Consider the following 22,324-nt stretch of genomic DNA (forward strand, 5'->3'; position numbering starts at 1 on the left):
AAGGTAGGACAGAAGGCTGTGAGGACTAATCAAATCACTTGGAGCACAGGAATTTTTTAAAAAGCCTTCAAAACTATAAAACCTGTTGTGGGGTGGGACTAGAGGCTATTGAAAACAATCAGGCCGTATTTTCTCCCACTGTTATTTGCACATGAATTGCTGGTTTCTAAAGTTACAGATGTTTGTCTCCAATTAAGTGATTATACCAAAAGAAATTGTTAAAATTCAATAAAAGCAAAATAATGCAGATGCTGGAACTCTGCAATGCGAACAGAAAGTGCCGTAAATACAGGTCTGTGCCTGAAACGTTAACTCTGTTTCTCTACACAGATGCTGCTAGACCTGCTAAGTATTTCCGCATGGTTAAAATTCAATTTTCATTCAAAGCAACTTTCTGGGAAATGCCTAATTGTTCACATCTGTAGAGGTTTATTTTCTTCCAAAAATGATGACTATTGTGGCTTTCTGATTTTACTTAATGCATTTTATATACTTGCATAACTGCCAGAGTTTAGAAATAAACTTGGTAGTAGGATTGCAATGGTGGTAAGTTTTACTCAATTAGAAAAGATTACATTGAGATTCAGAGTAAGTTCCAAAATGCACCATATCATGAACCAAAAATTAAATTCTCCGGATAAAATGCAGGGGTGGGGGAAATGCTCTGAGACCTCTTCCTTCGAAAGTAAATCTCATACTTTCAGCATTCAGACCTCCCAATAATTTTAAAATCCACCATTATTGCTAATTCTGCTTTGTGCACTGCAATAAATGGTGATTAAAGTCATAACATGTAATCTACAGCTTAAGTTATAAATTTGTGTCCCACTGTATTTTCAGTTTAACTGTCTTCATGTGCCACTATATTCAGAGCTGTTTTTGAGTAGTTAGCTGATGGTCAGTTTTCGGTAGCTTTCTAAATTGGGACATAGGCATGATTGAGTTGCCATGACATCTGACAAAGATGGTACTGCAACCAAGTTTGATTCTGTCTTCACCCAATGTCCACTTAAATGAATTTCCAGGAGTCACTGGATGATTTTTAGGAGTGAATCATTGGTCAATTTTCACCCCCTTAACCTGGGGGACTGAGATAAATGTAGCACACCCACAGCCATCCTGGATGAGATCAGCAAGGAAATCAAACCTAGGAACTACCTATTCTGAACAGCTTAAAAGATACCAGTCAAGAATGAGAAAAGATCATGTGGCTCATTATTACTCTCCAAGGTCAACTTTACTAATGTATTTGTCTCTATTAGCTTAATTGGCAGATCATCCGGTTTAAATTTACCTTTCACCAATTTAAATCTAAGTTTGCTGGTCCTATTATTCTAACTACTATGAATTAGTATTAAAAGCTTTACTTATTTAGTCTATTTAAACCCCTTCAGTGTCTTCTCTAGACTGCAAAAGTCAAATTTTCTCGATCTTTCATCATTACACTGGGATAGAAACATAGAAAAATAGGAGCAGGAGTAGGCCATTTGGCCCTTCGAGCCTACACCGCCATTCAACACGATCATGGCTGATTATCCAAACTCAATACCCTGTTTCCGCTTTCTCCCCGTATCCCATGATCCCTTTAGCCCGCAGAACTATATCTAACTCTTTCTTGAATATATTTAATGATTTCGTCTCAACTGCCTTCTGTGGTAGAGAATTCCACAGGTTCACCACTCTCTGGGCGAAGAAATCCCTCCTCATCTCAGTCCTAAATGGCTTACCCCTTATCCTTGGACTGTGACCCCTGGTCCTGGGCTCCCCTACCATCGGGAATATCCTTCCTGCATCTAGTCTGTCCAATCCTGTTAGAAGTTTGTAGGTTTCTATGAGATCCCCTCTCATTCTTCTAAACTCTAGCGAATACAAGCCGAATCGACCCACTCTCTCTTCATACGCCAGTCCTGCCATCCCAGGAATCAGTCTGGTGAACCTTCGCTGCACTCCCTCCAAAGCAAGAACATCCTTCCTCAGTTAAGAAGACCAAAACAGCAATACTCCAGATGTGGTCGCACCAAGGCGTTGTATAATTGCAGCAAGACATCCTTGCTCCTATACTCGAATCCTCTCACTATGAAGGCCAACATACCATTTGCCTTAACTGCCTGCTGCACTTGCATGCTTACTTTCAGTGACTGGTGCACAAAGACACCCAGGTCTTGCTGCACCTCCCCCTTTCCCAATCTGTCGCCGTTCAGATAATAATCTGCCTCTCTGTTTTTGCCACCGAAGTGGATAATCTCACATTCATCCACATTATACTGCATCTGCTCACTCACTCAACTTGTCCAAATCACACTGGAGGTTCTCTGCATCCTCCTCACAGCTCACACTCCCACCCAGCCTTGTGTCGCCTGCAAACTTTGAAATATTACATTTAATTCCCTCATCTATATCATTAATATATTTTGTGAATAGCTGGGGTCCTAGCACTGATCCCTGCAGTACCCCACTAGTCACTGCCTGCCGCTCGGAAAAAGACCGGGGTATTCCTACTCTTTGTTTCCTGTCTGCCAACCAGTTCTCTACCCATCGCAATACACTACCCCCAATCCCATGTGCTTTAATTTTGCATGCTAATCTCTTATGTGGGACCTTATTGAAAGCCTTCTGAAAGTCCAAATACACCACATCCACTGGTTCTCTCTTATCTATTCTACTAGTTACATCCTCAAAAAATTCCAGTTGATTTGTCAAGCATGATTTCCCTTTCGTAAATCCATGTTGACTTTGTCCGATCCTGTCACTGTTTTCCAAGTGCTCTGCTATTACATCTTCTATAATGGACTCCAGCATTTTCCCCTGACTACTGATGTCAGGCTAACCGGTCTATAATTCCGTTTTCGCTCTACCTCCTTTTTTAAATAGTGGAGTTACGTTAGCTACCCTCCAATCCATTGGAACTGTTCCAGTCTACAGAATTTTGAAAAATGACCAGCAATGCATCTACTATTTCTAGGGCCACTTCCTTCAGTACTCTGGGATATAGATTATCAGGCCCTGGGAATTTATCGACCTTCAATCCCGTCAATTTCCCTAACACCATTTCCCTACTAACACTGATTTCATACAGTTCTTCCTTCTCACTAGACCCTATTTTCCCCAACATTTCTGGGAAGTAATTTGTGTCCTCCTTTGTGAAGACAGAACCAAAGTATGTATTTAATTGGTCTGCCATTTCTTTGTTCCCCATTATAAATACCCCTGTTTCTGACTGTAAGGGACCAACATTTATCTTCACTAATCTTTTTCTCTTTACATTTCTGTAGGAGCTTTTACAGTTAGTTTTTATGCTCTCTGTAAGCATACTCTCATACTCTATTTTCCCCTTCTTAATCAATCCCTTTGTCCTCCTTTGCTGAATTCTAAACTGCTCCCAATCCTCAGGTTTTCTGCTTGTTCTGGCCTTTTTATATTTCTCCTCATTGGATCTAATACTATCCCTAATTTCTTTTGTATGCCACTGTTGAGCCACCCTTCCTGTTTTATTTTTGCGCCAGACAGGAATGAACAATTGTTGTAATTCATCCATGCGCTCTTTAAATGCTAGCCATTACCTATCCACTGTCAACCCTTTAAGTGACGTTCTGCAATCTATCATAGCCAACTTGCGTCTCATACCTTCATAGTTTCCTTTATTTAGATTCAGGGCCCTAGTCTTGGAATCAACTCTCTCACTCTCCATCTTAATGAATAATTCTATCATGTTATGGTTGCTCTTCCCCAAGGGACCCCGCAAAACAAGATTGTTAACGAATCCCTTTTCATTACACAATACTCAGTCTAGGATGGCCTGTTCTCTAGTTGGTTCCTTAACGTATTGGTCAAAAAAACCACCACGTACACACTCCAGGAATTCCTCCTCTACAGTATTATTGCTAACTTGGTTTGCCCAATCTATTTGTAGATTAAAATCACGCATAATTACAGTTGCACCCTTATTGCATACGTCTCTAATTTCCTGTTAAATGCCATCCTCTACATCATCACTGCTGTTTGGGGGTCTATATACAACCCCTACCAATGTTTTCTGTCCCTTGGTGTTTCTTAGCTCCACTCATACAGATTCCATATCAGGATTCTATGAGTTAATATCATTCCTCACTATTGCATTGATTTCCTCTTTTACTAACAACGCTAATCCACCTCCTTTCCCTTTTTGCCTGTCCTTCCTAAATATTGAATACCCCTAGATGTTCAGTTCCCATCCTTGGTCACCCTGCAGCCATTTCTCTGTATTCGCAACTATCATTCTCACTGCTACAAAAGTAAAATACTACAGATGATGGAAACCTGAAATAAAAACAGAAAATGCTGAAAATGCTCTGCAGATCAAGCAGCATCTGTGGAGAGACAAACAGAGTTAATGTTTCAGGTCAATGACCTTTCATTATGTTTTTATATCATTCTCCCTGCTCTCTGCAATTTTATCAATGAATACATGTCTCCTTTGTACAGCAGTGAACAAAACTAAACACAGTACTTCAGCTTTGGCTAGTGCATTACTGAGTACGCACATTTCTCAGTACTGATGGACCTACTAGTGCTTTCAGAATACAGCACAGCAGGTGTGGGCTTGCCAGTAGATTACACTCTTAGCATAACATTTGCTAAATTATCCTCTGCTATTCAATCAACTTAACTCAACATTCTACTAGCTTTTTAATTGCTTTGCCATACTATCTTGACAACAATTCACTGAATAAACTTGCTGAGTAATCAGTAAGTCAAAATCCAACTTTTAAATACATTTTTACTGTTACCTGAATATGGCTGCCAACTTTTTAAAAATAAACTACATGTGAAAGACATTTCTGGGTAGGAATGTATTAGATGCACTTAATGTTTACAATAATAAATACTTATTGACCCTTATCAACTCATAACAGTTCTTATACATCAACATAATTTCTCAATAATGTCAATGGAAAGGCAGCCCAAGTACACCAGTAAATCAGATTCTTTCTTAACCTCAATCATGATCTTTGGAATAATCCAAGAAGAATCCATCTGCTGTAGTGCTGAAGAAAGAGCTTTCATTAAATTAGCGTCTGTATTAATAAAAGAAACATATAATGAAAGCTTCAGAGCTTCATTTGTTTTGCATGGTTTTGATATTCACACATCTGTCTCAAATCTGTTACTGGTCCCATTCTTGTTCCTTTCGATTAATTCTCACATAACTTAGCTGCAAACAGATGGGGGTTGATATTAAGCCGAGGTCAAATCTGAGCCGAAGGTAGAGGTAGAAAAGGGGAAAATGGAGTGATGGATACAGGCCAATAATGGGTTACGAAATGCAGGAGACTGGAGATTGTGGGAAAGTCTAATTTCAACAGGGATGTTTCATTATCATTTTACTTCTGGGTTTCATGTCTCCAATGGGCATGAAAGGGTATCATACACATCCACATGATGCACAGTAGCGCAGTGGTTAGCACCGCAGCCTCACAACTCCAGAGACCCGGGTTCGATTCTGGGTACTGCCTGTGCGGAGTTTGCAAGTTCGCCCTGTGACCGCGTGGGTTTTCGCCGGGTGCTCCGGTTTCCTCCCACAGCCAAAGACTTGCAGGTTGATAGGTAAATTGGCCATTGTAAATTGCCCCTAGTGTAGGTAGGTGGTAGGGAATATGGGATTACTGTAGGGTTAGTATAAATGGGTGGTTGTTGGTCGGCACAGACTCGGTGGGCTGAAGGCCCTGTTTCAGTGCTGTATCTCTAAATAAATAAAATAAAAAATAAATTTCATGCCGACTATTTAAAAGGCCAATTCGGATGGAATTGTGAAGAGTTGGAGTCGGGAAGGGCGAAGGCTGAGCCCAGATTTAATGAGGCATTCTTTGATGTACTGCTTGGTGCAATGAGGGTTAGGAAGTCCTATTCTCCAGTAATAGCAAGAAAAGAAAACTGTTACTGTGACGAAGAAGGCGTGGCTAGAAACTATCAGCAGGAGTGGTGTTCAGTGGATTCAGTGCATGAAGTGGTTTAGTGACCTAACCATGTCAGGAAAGGTGAGCATAGCTGCTGATTCACCCCATCTTTCATTATGTCTTGTTAAGTATATACCATCACATCACTCCTCACACCTATTTAAGTTTCAGCAGCACCCATTGTTTTGTCTCAAAGCACTTCCTCACCTTCCCCCTTTCTCCATCCACTATGCAAATCCTTAAGTAATGTGACCTCAGTCAGCTCCACCGAATCTCAGCATACATCCTCAAATGGCACTGACAACATGTCCTCAAATACACGCCAGTGTTGCTAGGAATGTATCTGCTCGACAGTCACTTTCACCGAATTGACTGCATCCATTGAATGCACAAGTTCCATACAGACACCCTGTTGTGCTCCTTGCAGAATAAAACAGCAGAAAATACAAGAGACAGCCCAGAGGTGGGCCACCACAGATCATCCAGTTGGATGCAGAGCTGGAGGCCTTGGAGAAAATTGGGATATCAGCGTCCCTATACATTGGAGATGGTGAGACTCTGTCTTCACTCAGTGGATACTGTTCAAGAGTTAGGTGGACCTCAACTGGTGAAACACAGTTTACAAGTGAGGACGAGAAGAGGGTGGTGCTAGGCACAGCTGTGGAGAGTCCGCTTTGGAGGCCACAGTCCTCTCCAAGCACTGTTGGACAGAGACTGGAGCTCGGGGGTCATCAATGAAAAGGAGAATGACAGAGGGCCAGCAGCAAATGTGAGGTACTAGTAGTTCTGTCAGGCATATTCCACAGTATCAGAAAGAATGGAAGAATCCAGCTTAAGCATTTGTGGACTGACGTCACAGGCCATTTCAAGGATGTCATCTATTATAGAGTGGCCTCCTCTGTGGAACTTGAATTACAGCACGTTATTCCCCGCACACCCTGATGACAGCTATATAAACTATGGATGACAATATTTCTGCTGCTGTAAATAGGATATATACGTTAGCCACGACCTTACGAGGTGCCAGTGATCTTCTCCCAAGCTACTCTACCACAGAGAGATAACAGTTATGTGCCCTTGCCCAAGAGAGGGATGATGGTGAAAGGGGACATGGAAGTGGAAAATGTTTCCTTATTGCACCCATAGCTCCCTCCCCCATCTCAATCAGTACCTGACATGCTGTCTCCTCCCTTGATGGCAGACTCTGTCCCTGTGTAAGTGCAGGTGGAGCAGTCTTTGGTGGGCTTTCACAGGCTTCAACACCTAAAGATTGATGGCTGTCAGCATCTCAGAAAGCAAAGTAGGGATCAGAGCAGCCTGCATCTACTTCTGCTGGAGCTTCTGGAGTTGCACCACTTAGAAGCACAAAGGAAAGAAAAACGCTTTGTAGTTCATTGAGGTTATGCACATGGGTGTTTATGTTGTGTTAGTAAATGAGCAAAATATACATCACTGTCCACTGTTCACCATTCTTGCATGGCAAGTGCCAACTTGGGTCATCTGCTGCTTGGTGATATGAAGACATGAATTGACTAAGACAAACTGGTGCATGTGCAATGGGTTAAGTGGTTGGTTACAGGACTGCTTTGTGCCAGTGGTGGGGGGTGGTGGTAAAAGGATGTGATAGTTATTTTGGTCCAATGTAACTAACTGAAGCTTTGATCTATTAGACATCGCGAGCAGCAATGTCAGTGGTTGCTCTGGTGTTGGAAGCCCCCCCCGCCCCCCCTTCACCTCCACTCCAACAGAATCCTCATCAGATGTAGTACTAAGCAGCATGTTCGTGCTGCACGTCTACATCCTGCAGAACATTGAACACGTTTGTAGGGACCCTTACTGCCAAGCACTGAAGAGCACCTCCAGACCAGGCCATGCACCTGAAGCGCATTTGGAGTCTACCAATGAATTGCTTGAGACAACATTTGGTTCTCATATGGCTCACGCTGTAGCATTTTTGGTGGTTATTGGTGGGGATCCTCAGAGGTGTCATTAGCGAGGTTTGAAGAGGGTATCTTTGGTCACCTAGCAGCAACCCTTTAAGGTTGGTTCTGGGTACCAACAGGTTGGGAAAGTTGGAGTGCTTCAGTATGAAAGCATCATGGAAGCTCCCAGGGAACCTGGCGCAGACCCTCATAAATCTTTTCTTGAGGTTAAACATCAGCTGAACATTGATGGGATGAGATCCTTTGTGGTTGACAAATGCTTCTGGTTGATTCTTCAGTGCTTAGATTGCCATGTGTGTTCAATTAATGGCATCCTGCCTCTGTAGGAAGCTAGCCAGAGATGTAAATCCAAGGCCACTCATTCCAGCTATTGGCATCATGAGGGAAGTTTACATACCTTCTAGCCCTGGCAAACAATTCATCAGTCACCTGGTTTATGCAAAACCCTCAATACATCTTCAGTAGCACACTGGAAGGAACCAGGCAAAAACATTTACAACTTGATGACTTGCACAACCAGTGGTAATGTGTGGGCACTAGATCCAGCTGATAGCAGACCTTCTTCTAGGATGCTGCAGTTGTCTGTGACCACCTGACGTGACAATCTCAGCTTTTGGAAGCACTGCTCTTCATAGGTGTGAAGGAAGCCGAACCTCAGTTATGTGGGCTACGCTTCCTGTGAACTCAACCCTTCCATTGCTTCCCTCGCTGTTGTACACCTGTGGCTCCCTCCACAGCACACCACTACTGCTGCTTTGTATGCTAACTGGACTTCAGATGAAGAAGACATTCAAAAGCCATGAAACCATCCATCTGTATCTGCTTCTCCCATTTACACCTCCTCTGGACACATCTTTTGTTTCTTTACTTGTCTCATTTCCATCTCCTTTTGCCTTGCACCATATTCCCTTCTGTAATTTAATCTCTGCTGCCTTCTACCTTATCGTAGATTTTCCCTTTTGTTCTTCCCCTTTCTCTTTCCTTGTTACTATACTTGTTTAACACTTGTTGCATATCTAACTTTTTCCAGTTCTGACTAAATCATTGACCTGAAATGGTAACTGTTTCGCTCCCAAAGGGCGGCAGCGTGGCACAGTGGTTAGCATCACAGCCTCACAGCTCCAGAGACCCGGGTTCGGTTCTGGGTACTGCCTGTGCGGAGTTTGCAAGTTCTCCCTGTGACCTTGTGGGTTCCCTCCGGGTGCTCCTGTTTTTTCCCACATGCCAAAGACTTTCGGGTTGATAGGTAAATTGGCCATTGTAAACAAATTGTCCCTAGTGTAGGAAGGAGAATTGAGGGAAGGCGGGGATGAGAGAGGAAAAATGGAATTAATGTAGGGTTAGTATAAATGGGTGATTGATGGTCGGCGCGGACTCAGTGGGCCGAAGGGCCTGTTTCTGTGCTGTATCTCTCTATGCTGTCAGACAGATGCTGAGTATTTCCAGCATTTTCTCTTTTTAAATTTAGTATCCACAGTATTTTGCTTTTGTATGACATCCATTCTAATGTTCTGTGTGAACATCTCCAAACTGTACAAATAAGTCTCTCGCAGCAAGTTCTCCTACCAAACTGTTTGCCAGAGGGAACCGAGAAAGCAGCTATGAGAACTGAGACTTAATTCATATCAGGACTCCTGACTTTAACTTTCCCTGTGAAGTGCTGCTCAATCATCCCTCTGTTTCAGTGATAAGTTTCCAGAACTCTGGGAAACCTGTGCAGGAGACATTAATTTCAAATCACTGCTAAAAGAGCCTAATTTAAATTATTATAGCTATGGACCAGCCACGCCAGAGTCGGTTATTTGTACGTTCTGATATTCACCACTGTTAAAATGGGAACAGGTGTGTGTGTGATGGCATGGGGTAAGGTTTCACAAACTTAACGATTTAACACCCGCTTGCCTGTTGTGGAGGGGGTTAAATTACCCTCTATAGGCACCCAAACATTTGGTGTAATTGTGCCTTAAAGACCTAGCCTAAATGACCTGCCGTGAGACTGTAGAGATTAGATAGGCCACCCGCTTTAAATTCAACAGCAGATATTCTGATCCAGTCAGTTTCCTCACAGGGTGGCTTAGGTTAAAATTACCTTCTCAATAAAACAGAGCTCTCGCACCACAGTGGTGTGCTGTGCAGTGCACAACCTCGCCATAGAGAGCCATGCATTTGGAGGAGGCACAGCAGAGGTCCTGATTGTAAGAAGGAAACAGGAAACGGAGGGAATGCCTTTCAGCTGGAGATATGCTGGGTCAGTTAATTCTGGTGGCCTGCTTATTCCCCTTCCTACCAGTTCTTGCTACATCCTTCACCAGTGCCTTCATTCTGCATTAAAGAACATTCAAATTAAACAGATAACTTCTATATTGATGACGTACTGTAAATAGACTCTGCATTGAATCTCAATGCAGACCAAAATGGCAAATGTGATAAAGGTAACTAATTTTGCAAATGCAACAATTTTCTATCATTCATCTTTCAAGTTAACAAACTCCTAGTGCTTTTGTTAAAAGCAGGTTTACAAACTCTCCTGTTGCTCAGGGCTGCTCCCCGACTGGCTTCAACAAAGTTGGTAGTAGGTGGCTGTTCCTCATGTTGAGATCTTCGAATTTTTAAACTTAAACAAAGCCAATTACTTAGGTATGAGGGGAAAGTTGGCTACGGTTGATTGGGTAAACAGACTAAAAGGTATGGTGGTAAATAAACAGTGGGCAACATTTAAAGCAACAATTCAAGATGTTCAACAAAAGTACATTCTATTAAAAAACAAAAACTCAGCAAGAAAGATCCATCCGTGGCTTACTAATGAGGAAGTTAAGGATAGTATTAAATTAAAAGAAGAGGCTTATAATGTTGCAAAGAATAGTAGTAAGCCTGAGGGCCTGGAGTGTTTTAGAAACCAGCAAAGGGCCAACCAAAAGTTGATAAAAAGGGAAAAAAATAGAATGACAGTAAACTAGCCAGGAATATAAAAACCGATTGTCAGAACTTTTACAAAATATATAAAAAGGAGAGTTGCTAAAGTAAATGTTGGTCACTTAAAAGGCAGAAACAGGAAAAACTATTATGGGAAATGAAAGAGACATGGAACAAATATTTTGTGTCTGTTTTCTCACAAGTTATATACCAGAAATAGAGGGTAACTTAGCGCCTAATAAGAGTGAGGAAATTAAGGTAATTGATATCAACAGAGAAAAAGTGCTGGAAAAACTTAAGGGACTAAAATCTGACAAATCCTCAGGATTTGATGGCTTACATCCTAGGATTCTAAAAGTGGTCGCTGCAGACATAGTGGATGCGCTGGTTATGATTTTCCAAAATTCTCTAGATTCTAGATTGGTCCCAGCGCATTCGAAGTTATCAAATATAACACCCCTCAAGAAAGGTGGGAGAGAGAAAATACGGAACTACAGGCAGTTAGCCGGACAGGTGCTGGAATCTATTATTAAGGAAGTCTCAACAATGCACTTAGAAAATCATAACAAAGACAAAATGGTTTTACAAAAGGAAAATCATGTTTGACAAATTTATTACGTTTTTTTTGAGGATGTAACTAGTAGGGTAAATAACCAGTAGATGCAGTATAATTGGAATTCCAAAAGGCATTCAATAAGGTGCCACACAAAAGGTTAATATGCAAGATAAGGGCTCATGGAGTTGTGGGGTAATATATTAGCAGGAGTACAGGATTAATTAGCAGACAAGAAGCAAAGAATAGGGATAAACAGGGCATTTTCATGTTGGCAGGCTTAAGTTATTGAGTAAAATAAAAGCAAAATACTGCGGATGCTGGAAATCTGAAATAAAAACAAGAAATGCTGGAAATACTCAGCAGGTCCGGCAGCATCTGTGGAGAGAGAAGCAGAGTTAACGTTTCAGGTCAGTGACCCTTCTTCAGAGCTAGCAGATATTAGAAATGTGAAAGGTTTTAAGCAAGTAAAGTGGGGGTGGGGCAAGAGATAACATAGGAGAAGGTGTAGCCAGGACAAGGTCACAGAGAATGACTGACCAGAAGGTCATGGAGCAAAGGTAAACAATATGTTAATGTTGTGTCGAAAGACAAAGCATTAGCACAGATAGGGTGTTAATGGACTGAAAACTGAACAGCCACACGCACAAACATGAAAAAAGTGGGTAGGCAAACTGAGCAAGCTAAGATAAAATAAAATAAAAAAAATAAAAATTAAAAAGGAAAAATAACTAAAAATAAAAGTAAAATGGTGGCGGGGGGGGGGGGGGGCCTGAAATTATTGAACTCAATGTTCAGTCCGGCAGGCTGTAGTGTGCCTAATCGGTAAATGAGATGCTGTTCCTCGAGCTTGCGTTGATGTTCACTAGATCCCAATCCCTTCGGAATGCTGACAGGGGAAGATGTGTTTGGTAGTGGCACCACACTGGAGGTGGCGGAAATGGCGGAGGATGATCCTTTGGAGATAAAGGCTGATTGGGGTGGAAAGTGAGGAGGGCATTCCGAAGGGATCATTCCCTCCGCGACACCCTGGTCCACTCCTCCATTACCCCCACCACCTTGTCCCCTTCCCATGGCACCTTTCCCTGCAATCGCAGGAGGTGTAATATCTGCCCATTTACCTCCTCTCTCCTCACTATCCCAGGCTCCAAACACTCCTTTCAGGTGAAGCAGCGATTTACTTGTACTTCTTTCAATGTTGTATACTGTATTCACTGCTCACAATGTGGTCTCTCCTCTACACTGGGGAGACCAAACGCAGACTGGGTGACCGCTTTGCGCAACATCTCTGTTCAATCCAAAAGCATGACCCCAAGCTTCCGGTTGCTTGCCATTTCAACACTCAACCCCGCCCCCGCTCTCATGCTCACATCTCTGTCCTGGGATTGCTGCAGTGTTCCAGTGAACACCAACGCAAGCTCGAGGAACAACATTTCATTTACTGATTAGGCACACTACAGCCTGCCGGACTGAACATTGAGTTCAATAATTTCAGAGCACGTCGGGCCCCCCATTTTACTTTTATTTTTAGTTATTTTTTCTTTTTAATTTTTTTGTGCTTATTTTATTTTATCTTACTTTGTTCAGTTTGCCTACCCACCTTTTTTCCTTTTTTTCATGTTTGTGCTTGTGGCTGTTCAGTTTTCAGTCCATTAACACCCTATCTGTACTAATGCTTTGTCTTTCAATAGACCATTAACATATTGTTTACCTTTGCTCCAGGACCTTCTGGTTGGTCATTCTCTGTGACCTTGTCCTAGCTACACCTTCTCCTTTGTTATCTCTTGCCCCGCCCCCACTTTACTTGCTTAAAACCTTTCACATTTCTAATATCTGCTAGTTCTGAAGAAGGGTCACTGATCTGAAACGTTAACTCTGCTTCTCGCTCCACAGATGCTGCCAGACCTGCTGAGTATTTCCAGCATTTCTTGTTTTTATTTATTTAGTGGAGTGCTGGTCCCTCAGCTATTTATAATCTATATTAATAACTTAGATGAAGAGAAAGAGATGAATGTATCTAAGTTTGTTGATGATACAAAGCTAGGTGGGAAGGCAAGCTGTGAGGATACAAGGAGAATGCAAAGAGGTATAGACAACAAGGTGGCAGATGGAGTACAACGTGGGGTTGTGGGAGGTTATTCACTTGCTCGCAAGAATAGAAAAACAGAAATTTGTTTAAAAAGGTGTGAAACTTGTAAATGTTGATGTACAGAGGGACTTGGGTGTTCTTGTACAATACAAAGTTAGCATGCAGATGAATCAAGCAATGATGATGCCAAATGGCATGTTGGCCTTTATTGCAAGGGGATTGGAGTATTCGAGTACAAGACGTGTTCCTACAATTGTACAGGGCTTTGGTGAGACCACACGAGGAGTACTGTGCCTGGTTTTGTCGCCCATATTTAGGGAAGAATGTACTTGCATTGGAGGCGGTACAGCGAAGGTTCACTAGTTTGGTCTGTGGGATGAGAGGGTTGTCTTATGATGAAAGGCTGAGCAAATTGGGTCTATATTCTCTGGAGTTTAGAAGAATGAGAGGTGAGCTCATTGAAAAGTACAAGATTCTGAAGTAGCTTGACAGGGTAGACCCTGGCGGGTTGTTTCCACTGGCTGGGGAATCTAGAACACGGGGACACAGTCTCAGGATAAGGGGCCAATCATTTAGGACTCAGATGAGGAGAAATATTTTTCACTCAAAGGGTTGTAAATCTTTGGAATTCTCTAATCCAGAGGGTAGTGGATGCTCCATCGTTGACTATATTGAAGGCCGCGATAAGACAGATGTTTGATCTCTCAGGGAAACAAGGGATATGGAGAGCGGGCAGGAAAGCGGAGTTGAAGCCGAAGATCAGCCATAATTGTATTGACTGGCAGAGCAAGTTTGACGGGCTGTATAGTATACTCCTGCTCCTATTTGTTATGGTCATGACCGGTAACTTCCGGATTCATGACCTTGGGTCCCCAGTTATAGACTGCTGCCGCGGCAGTCTGGCCCAACTAACTTGCTGGCACCATGGCCCATATTGGTTTTGGGGTGGTGAAGGAGCAAGTATGCTGATATCCTGAGAAAGGGCAACATGTACTTCTCCCATTGCGTCACTGTTACTCTGTGGATCTAAGGCTCATCACTTATGAAAGGCCTTATCTGTTCCAATCAGTCCAAGATGGACACCTGTCTCTCCAAGGTAAATTCCAAAGCCTTCATGTAGCCATTTGACATTCCACCAAAGCTACATAGGCTGGTGACACTTCTTCCTTTGACAGAGTCCTGTTGTAGTGCTCACACTCTTCAGGGTGGACTGCAGATTGCTGATGCCATGTGAAATGAGACCACACAGGCCTCCTCCATACTTTCAGTCATAGTGCTGAAACTCTTGGCCTTCTAATACCTCGTACAGCTGCTTGTGGGAGGCCAATATTTTCCTTTCATGGTTGGGCCCTTGAAGTCCTCATCTCTATCCTACTTAGCAGAGCAGAGTGAGAGGACCTCACCCTCTTCTGGGTCATCCTTGCACCTGTATTACTGGTGTAGTTTCACCATGTGTAGACCTCCCCACTTTGCTATCTAACCTAAGTGGAGTGCCACTGTCTAAGCTGGAGCCTGGAAGGGATGGAGCACATGATATTGTATACTTGAGGATTATCCTCTTCCAAGCTGTCTTCTTTAAGAGTCTCGTTGAAAAGGACTATAAAAAGAGAAAAAGAGTAAGAGTTAGGATGGCAAATAGAAGCTGGACATCAATACTTTTGAGAAGAAGAAGAAGTCACTGACCCGAAACGTTAACTTTGCTTCTCTTTTCACAGATGCTGCCAGACCTGCTGAGTGGTTCCAGCATTTTTTGTTTTTACTTTTGAGAATATAGCTTGCTGCTGATTTGCTGAGGTGAATGAAGGGCTATAAGTAATATGCAAGCACCCTACTCAGCTAAGTTGCCAGTTTCGCCTTAAACAATGCTTATAGTGGGTCATTGTTCGCCATGACTTCCTGCTCTGCTTGAGTGAGGGCTATAATGCTGGGTACTCTTCACTCAAGTCCCACTCTTGACCCTCTCACTCGTATTGTGCATTGTCTTCTCCTGCAGAAAGAGACGGTGAGAGTTAGTGAATAGTTGTTGAGAAGGTAAATGAAGAATTATGAATATGCATGCGCTAAAAGATGGAGAAGAAGCAAAATGGAATGAAGATGGGGAGGTAATGAATTTAAAGCCAAGTGGGTATAATGTAAATTAAGGACGGACTATTGCAAGGAGTTGATGGTTGTGCAAGAGTTAGGAATTGAGAAGAGAATAGTGTTCATGTGTAATGTGGAAAGCAAAGGAAGAGACGACTGCACGTGGAATGAGGAAGTGAAGTGCTGCAGTGTGTCCTTGTGCCTGTATACTGAATGATTTGACGAAGGAGAGGGAATTGTTGAAACCGCTGGTTGAGAGTATGACAGAAGTGGTGTTGGATGCTGTTGAAAGAACGACAGAAAAAAAGGCTGTACTCACCCTTGCTGCTCTAGTGAGGCCATCAAACCTTTTGTTTTACACTGACCGCTGGTCCTGGGGGGTGATGCTATTCGCACTGTCCAGGTCAGTCGACTTTGTCCAGACCTACTTAATAATGGTCTTGGATGCACTTGCAGCTGCTAGAGAATAGTTCCTCCCCGTCCTTGGCCTGACTTTCTCCACCAGGAACTCCAAGGATGAAACATAAAGACAGGGGTAGCCCTGCAACTCATTTCAGCTCCCATAATACTTACTGCAGTTGTTCATGAAAAAATGAAAGGAATGCAACCTTGCCTTAAAAGGAGAATCCCAGCTTTAAACATGGGATGGGAGGAGGATTGTTTAGTGCATAAACTAGTTGGGCCGAATAGTCTGTTTCTGTGCTGTAATTTCCAAGTAATATTCTTCATATGAAACAGCTAATGCAAATTTCTCATTATTCAACTAGCAGAAACTAAAATACATACTATAACAACTATTTGGGAGTCTCAAGGTAATGAAATTGCAATATGCATCAAGACATTACTCACCATATGATTCATAGGACTCCTGACTGGTTCCATGTCCATAATCATAGTAATCAGATGCGCTGTAAAAGAGAAAGTTAAGTATCAGACAAGTTTGACTAAATTATCTACTGTCTTTCTATGTGAACTCAAGAAACAAGAACAATGTCGTAACTAGAAACTTTCAAAGCATCAATGTTTTAAAACAATCATCAAATGATACAGCAGTGGTAAATATACTTTGTATTTAAACAAATTGTTAGCCCTTTTCTCAGCAGATTTGTGCTGTTTTTGTAAAAACAAATTAAGTTAAACACAGCTATTGTGAATCAAGATCTAAAAGCAGAGTTTTCACTAAAAGAGGTTCCAATAATTCAAAAGATGTGTTTGCATTGCCATGAGGAGAGGTCATAATAATTTCCCTCAGGCATCAGTTACAATGTGTACATTATATTTTCCTGAACAGTAGAACCCAAATAGTTAAACAGAAGAAAGCTTGCAAGACCAGCGGACTTACATTTTTAATACAAATCTATCTCAGATCCATATAAAATTCAAGATTTCTTTGGAACAAGTAAAAGCAGTTATAATGGAGAGGATTAACTTGTTTCAAAGGGAGCTGCAATGGTGGTTATCGGAGTAAGTATGATCTACACTCCATGTAACATTAAAGATTTTGGGGAGGATCGAATATCATCTGGACAAGGTTGACAAGAGTTAAATATTAGAGATGCAATGAGAGGAATAGAATAAATAGTGCAAGTTCTGCACTAGATGTTGGATTTCTAGGTAAACAACTTTATTTCATTCCATGTGTTCCTATACATTTTTAAAATCAAATCAAATCAGGAGAACAGTGAATTTGGTGCACGGATCACCACACCCAATTCTATAACTGTAGCTTCACAGAATGCAATCTGTGTTTTTAGTTTCTCAACTGGAGCACCAACAACTGGTGAAAAAAAATGTCACCTGAATGAATAGGGCAGGGAGGACGAAGTACTCATTCCATCCACAGTGTTGCAATATAATAAAAATAATTGAGCTTGAACATGCACTATGAAGATTTACATTATCAGAATATTTAAACAATCCATTTTAATCAATACAAGTAGCTATTAACATATGTGGTAGTGACCTTGATTAATTTGTAACTGCACTCAACAGACTTCTTTTTAAACTATCAGAAAAGAGGTTGGGAAAGTTCCTTCATTCAAAAAACAGAGCCAGCAGGCTGTACCATGTTGCACATTTGAAACATTCTGCAAAATAACTCCTGATAGACACATGATTCTCAGCTTTTCACAAATTGTGCTCATTTTGACCTCAAACATTTTGGCATCCAGTAAAGCTGTAATGCATTTTCCACTCGGAAATTACATTGTTCTATTTCTTTACTTGAGACTTGAAGCAAATGGAATAACACTCAAGATATAGTGCCAAATTATTTTTCTTTTTTTTTTTAAAACACGACAAGCTGAGGAAGGGGAGAAGAGCACAAAGCTTTCTCATAGGACGGTAATAAAGAGGGAATGAAAGAAACCTGAAAATGATCAAGTTACCAAAGCCACATGGCTAATTGCAGAATAGCATTATTGGTCTGGTCTCTCAGCTGAGGAATGGTGGACTTCGAAAAGCTTGGAATGAGAAAAGTCTGTTGATCCAGTCAAACTCGCTCCTTTCACAGTTCATGTAGTATCTCCTTAGTCACGAATCCTTTGGCCTTGATATTAATGAGAGGGCAGAAGGGGTGAGGGGGATTAAAAAGTGAAAATGTTGGAAACACTCAGCAGGGCAGGCAGCATCTGTGGAGAGTGCAAAATAGTTAACATTCCAGGTTGATGACCGTTCATCACATGAAATGTCATAGATCTAAAACATTAACTCTGTTTCTTTCCTCCATAGATTCTGCCTGATATGTTGAGTATTTCCAGCATTTTCTGTTATCCAGCATCCATAGTATTTTGCTTTTATAAAGGTGAAGAGGAGCACAGTTGTGGGCAGAGAACCCAGCAAGGCTGGAGATGTGGAGGCCCTGCTGCATTGAACAGCAAGGCATTATTTGAAGAACACCTCGCTAACTCCCGCCCGACACTTAGACAGATGTGACTGCCAGCTGACAAACAAGAATATGAATTTAGCACAACTGGAAGCTTTAACAGGGAACTTGTGGCGATGGCTCCCAGTAGCCACTAGAAGGGGGGCTCTGCAAGAGATCAGAGGTTCCAGTGAGTGGCAGGTGGTTAAAATCAGAACCTTCAACTCTCCTTGTACCAGCCAAGCTCTCTAATCTCCTAACCCTCAAGTGAATGAAATGAATGCATTAATATCTATATAACCCTCAAACCTCTTTATTGACAATGATCTGGTTCCTTGTTAAAGTTTCACAATCCAGTGTAACTATTTTTCTTGTTGTCGGTTCCATATAACTGTCCCTAAACTTGTTTGAGGCTTGTCAATTTTTAAGGGTATCCTGAGATATACAAGACTAGAAATTCAGTTGCAACATGGCGAACAGAAAACAAAAGCTTAGTATGAGCCGCAACTGCGTGGCCCACCATTATCAATTAACCAAAAAATAAAATCAGCATGCAGTATCCATACAAGAAACAGACATTCTAAAACTTTGCATATGCTGGCTGCACTCAGGAAAACTAAGTCTACATGAGGCCTAACAGGCAATTCTAAGGGACTTCTGCACACTTATGGAACATGCAAGTCAGGAAGAATAGGAATGGGTCCTCCACCCATCCCAATTGCCCACATTCAAAGAACATGCGCTGCTGCTGGCTGCTTCCCCCCACTGCCCCATAGCAGCTACAACCTGCCTCCCTAATCCTAACTGTTACATTCCCCACAGCTACCTCCCCTGAATCACCTTAGCTACCTCCCCTGGTCACCCTTATACCTCCACTTTCTTGGTCGCCAACACCCCACCCTTCCTCACTTACTTGAGGGTCACAGCAGACCCACCTTCAATCACGCTTCACCTGCAAGCTGCATGTTGCTCTCAGCAGCTCAGTGTAGATGCCACCTGAGCAGCAATATCAGAGGCTTATTGGGCCCACCTTTTAGGTGAAAAGGACTGTTTCCTGTGCCCCACGCACCCTGAAAGAGGCACTATTGATCTTTTTTTTTAAATCAGCAACAGTTATCAACAAGTGTGCCAATTCCTGATGCACTCCACCTAGTTGAATATGAAGACATATATAAAATGGATTAGCTCAGACATTAATATTCACCAGAGTTCAGAAGAGTGAGGAGGGATCTCATAGACACCTATAAAATTCTAACAAGACTTGACAGGGTAGATGCAGGAAGGATGTTCCCGATGGTGGGGGAATCCAGAACCAGGGGTCATAGTCCAAGGATATGGGGTAAACCTTTCAGGACTGAGATGAGGAGAAATTACTTCACCCAGAGCCTGTGGAATTCGCTACCACAGAAAGCAGTTGAGGCCAAAACATTGTATGTTTTCAAGAAGGAGTTAGATATAGCTCTTGGGGCGAAAGGGATCAAAGGATATGGGGAAAAAGCAGGAACAGGTTACTGAGTTGGATGATCAGCCATGATCATAATGAATGGCGGAGCAGGCTCGAAGGGCCGAATGGCCTACTCCTGCTCCTATTTTCTATGTTTCTAATAAACAGTCTGAGGTAAGCAGCCCGCAATTCCTTACACCTTTGAAATTCTACTTCAGTATAGATGCACATTTAAGGTGGTCAGGTCTTGATGAAACTCCCGCTTACATTACGGACTGGTAACACTCCTAAGCTTCTTGCACAGAAGAAAGTCAAGAACTTGCAGTGTTGAATAATGGATAACCTGTATTATATTGTGAAGCTGGGATATTCTGGATGAACTAAAAGGATACTGGAGGCAAAGTCTATCAGCCTGCAATCTGAATTCCCTGGTACACTATAAGCAGACTTTATTATTAAAATTCGGTCACTCTTTCTGCAGCTGTTTGAGTTGTTAACATGTTTTGCTTGCCCTTGGCAGCTGTCAAAACCACCGACATGCTCAAACAGTAATGTAGAATTCTTCATTGTCACTGACATGAGGTGACTGGCTGACAACCTGTCATGCATTTAAGCATTTGGTGAGGTTATCAATCGAGTCCAGACGGTCCTCACTACAGCTTAAATATATGGTATGCAGCCAATCAGAATACTGGATTTTCAACACAGATCTAATTGTAACATTTTAAACTGATGATCCTAACCCTGGAAGAAAAAGATGTGGAGCCTGATTTTTTTTTTTTACACTAGCTACAATGGGCACCAGAACATTGTGATCCACATCATACAATTTGCACACAAATACAATAACTTACTCTTTTTCTTATGGCTGATGTAGATATGGAAGGACAACTATAATTTTACATTCCAGTAGTTGAGCCAAATAATTGTGTCAGGAGTAGTGCAATGCATGCTGTGATGCTTCCTTTGTACTTCTGAATCCAGCTGTAAGTCATTATATGTTGCATCTTTTTCAACTTTCCATTTATTTATCTGCCATACTTTGTGTGCATGCAGTTTACGACTGCTCATGAGCTTCTCGGACGATCGAAGCCAGGGATCTTCTGCATCGGGTCTTTCATGAGATGTTTGCTTGTGACTTCTTGTGAACTCCATTCAGCTTTTCAAGCTTCATCAGGGTTGAAGGCACATGGTCAAAGGTTAAGCGTGTGGGTCCACAAGTGCTTGTGTAACTTCAAGCAGTGTTGAGAAATGTTGTTGAGGTCCTGGTGGTTGGGAAGGCACCTGTTATCCTTGATTTGCTAGACTTTCTGGAGGGTTGTTGCATTGAGGAGAATGGATGGGGGAAAAAGAGATGTGATAGCACAGGCAGCCAGGTTGTTGGGGTTTTCTTGACAACTCCAGTGATACACAGCTGTGCAGTGTTGATTTGGACATCAACAAGTCAAGCATTTCTGATCCATACTGGTGCATAGTACTCAGCTCCAGACTACACGAGGATGATGTCCGATGCACTGATTCTGATGCTCCCCAGCTTCTGCCAGCTAGTTTCTGGACCAGACTGACCCTGGTCTTTGACTTGGCGGCTACCTTCTTCAAGTGGTTGTGGAGGCTAATGTGTGGTCCAGATTCACTCAGATAGGTCAGAATGGGGTCGTGTCGTAAAGTATTGCCGCAGAAGGTCACTTTCAGTGTGTGCTGTTATCAAGACGGAATGCAGTGACTGTTATTTTGTGGGGGTTTGGCTTGAACTTCCTTTTCCGGAAATATTCCTCCATGGTGTTTAGATCCCTGTTTAAGATAGATGTGATGTCACTGAAGGTGGCTGCTGCTGTTGCCAGGGCAAGATCATCTACTTATGCAAATCTGTGCAACCTCATTGGCGACACGTTGCTCGCGCAGACATTGAAGAGTGTCGGTGTTGAGTATTGAGCCTTGTGGCAGTCCACTGTTGAAGAGCTGGGACAAGCTGACTTTATCGCCCAAATGTACATGCAGCTGTCTATTGCTCAGCATCTCCATAGCCAGGTGTAGTTTTTTTGAGGCAGGGATGATCCTTGCATGGTTCAGCATCAGTCCTTTAATCGAGACCTCATTGTAAGCCAATAACAGGACTACAAAAGCTGCACTAGGCTTGGATTTCTTTGGAATCCTTGGTGTCCGTTGCAAGGGCCAAAACCTAGTCGCAGCAAATGCAATTAGGCAGGAAACCTGCTTGTTCTCTGGAGATCACTGAAACAATAAGAGAGTTAATCCTCTGGAGGATGATGTATTCCAGGAGTTTATAGGTCACACACAGGATTGATACCGGCCTATAGTTTCCAGGGTGGTTGGTCGACTTGCCTGGTTTGGGTATGGTAATGACCAGTGCCGCCTCCCATGCTTCCAGGATGCATCCGAATTCCAGGCATTGATTTACAGGTTCACCAGCCATTGGAGTCCCTTTGGGCCTAGTGGCGGTGGCGTAGTGGTGATGTCACTGGACTAGTAAACCAGAGGTCCAG

General features: G+C 42.3%; 1 protein-coding gene across 2 annotated transcripts in view; it reads right to left on the reverse strand.

Moving 5' to 3' along the window:
- The window catches only part of LOC137369818 (KH domain-containing, RNA-binding, signal transduction-associated protein 3-like), a 327,473-nt gene that overhangs the window by 22,010 nt on the left and 283,139 nt on the right, over nucleotides 1-22,324 (reverse strand). For both annotated transcript variants that reach the window (XR_010975020.1, XM_068031372.1), the window contains exon 8: nucleotides 16,363-16,421. Coding sequence is in view for 1 of the 2 variants with exons in the window: in XM_068031372.1 (XP_067887473.1) it covers nucleotides 16,363-16,421 (59 nt within the window). In the remaining variant the exon portion in view is untranslated. The remainder of the gene's footprint in view (nucleotides 1-16,362; nucleotides 16,422-22,324) is intronic.

The sequence above is a fragment of the Heterodontus francisci genome, chromosome 5, assembly GCF_036365525.1.
Source record: "Heterodontus francisci isolate sHetFra1 chromosome 5, sHetFra1.hap1, whole genome shotgun sequence".
Lineage (NCBI taxonomy): Eukaryota > Metazoa > Chordata > Chondrichthyes > Heterodontiformes > Heterodontidae > Heterodontus > Heterodontus francisci.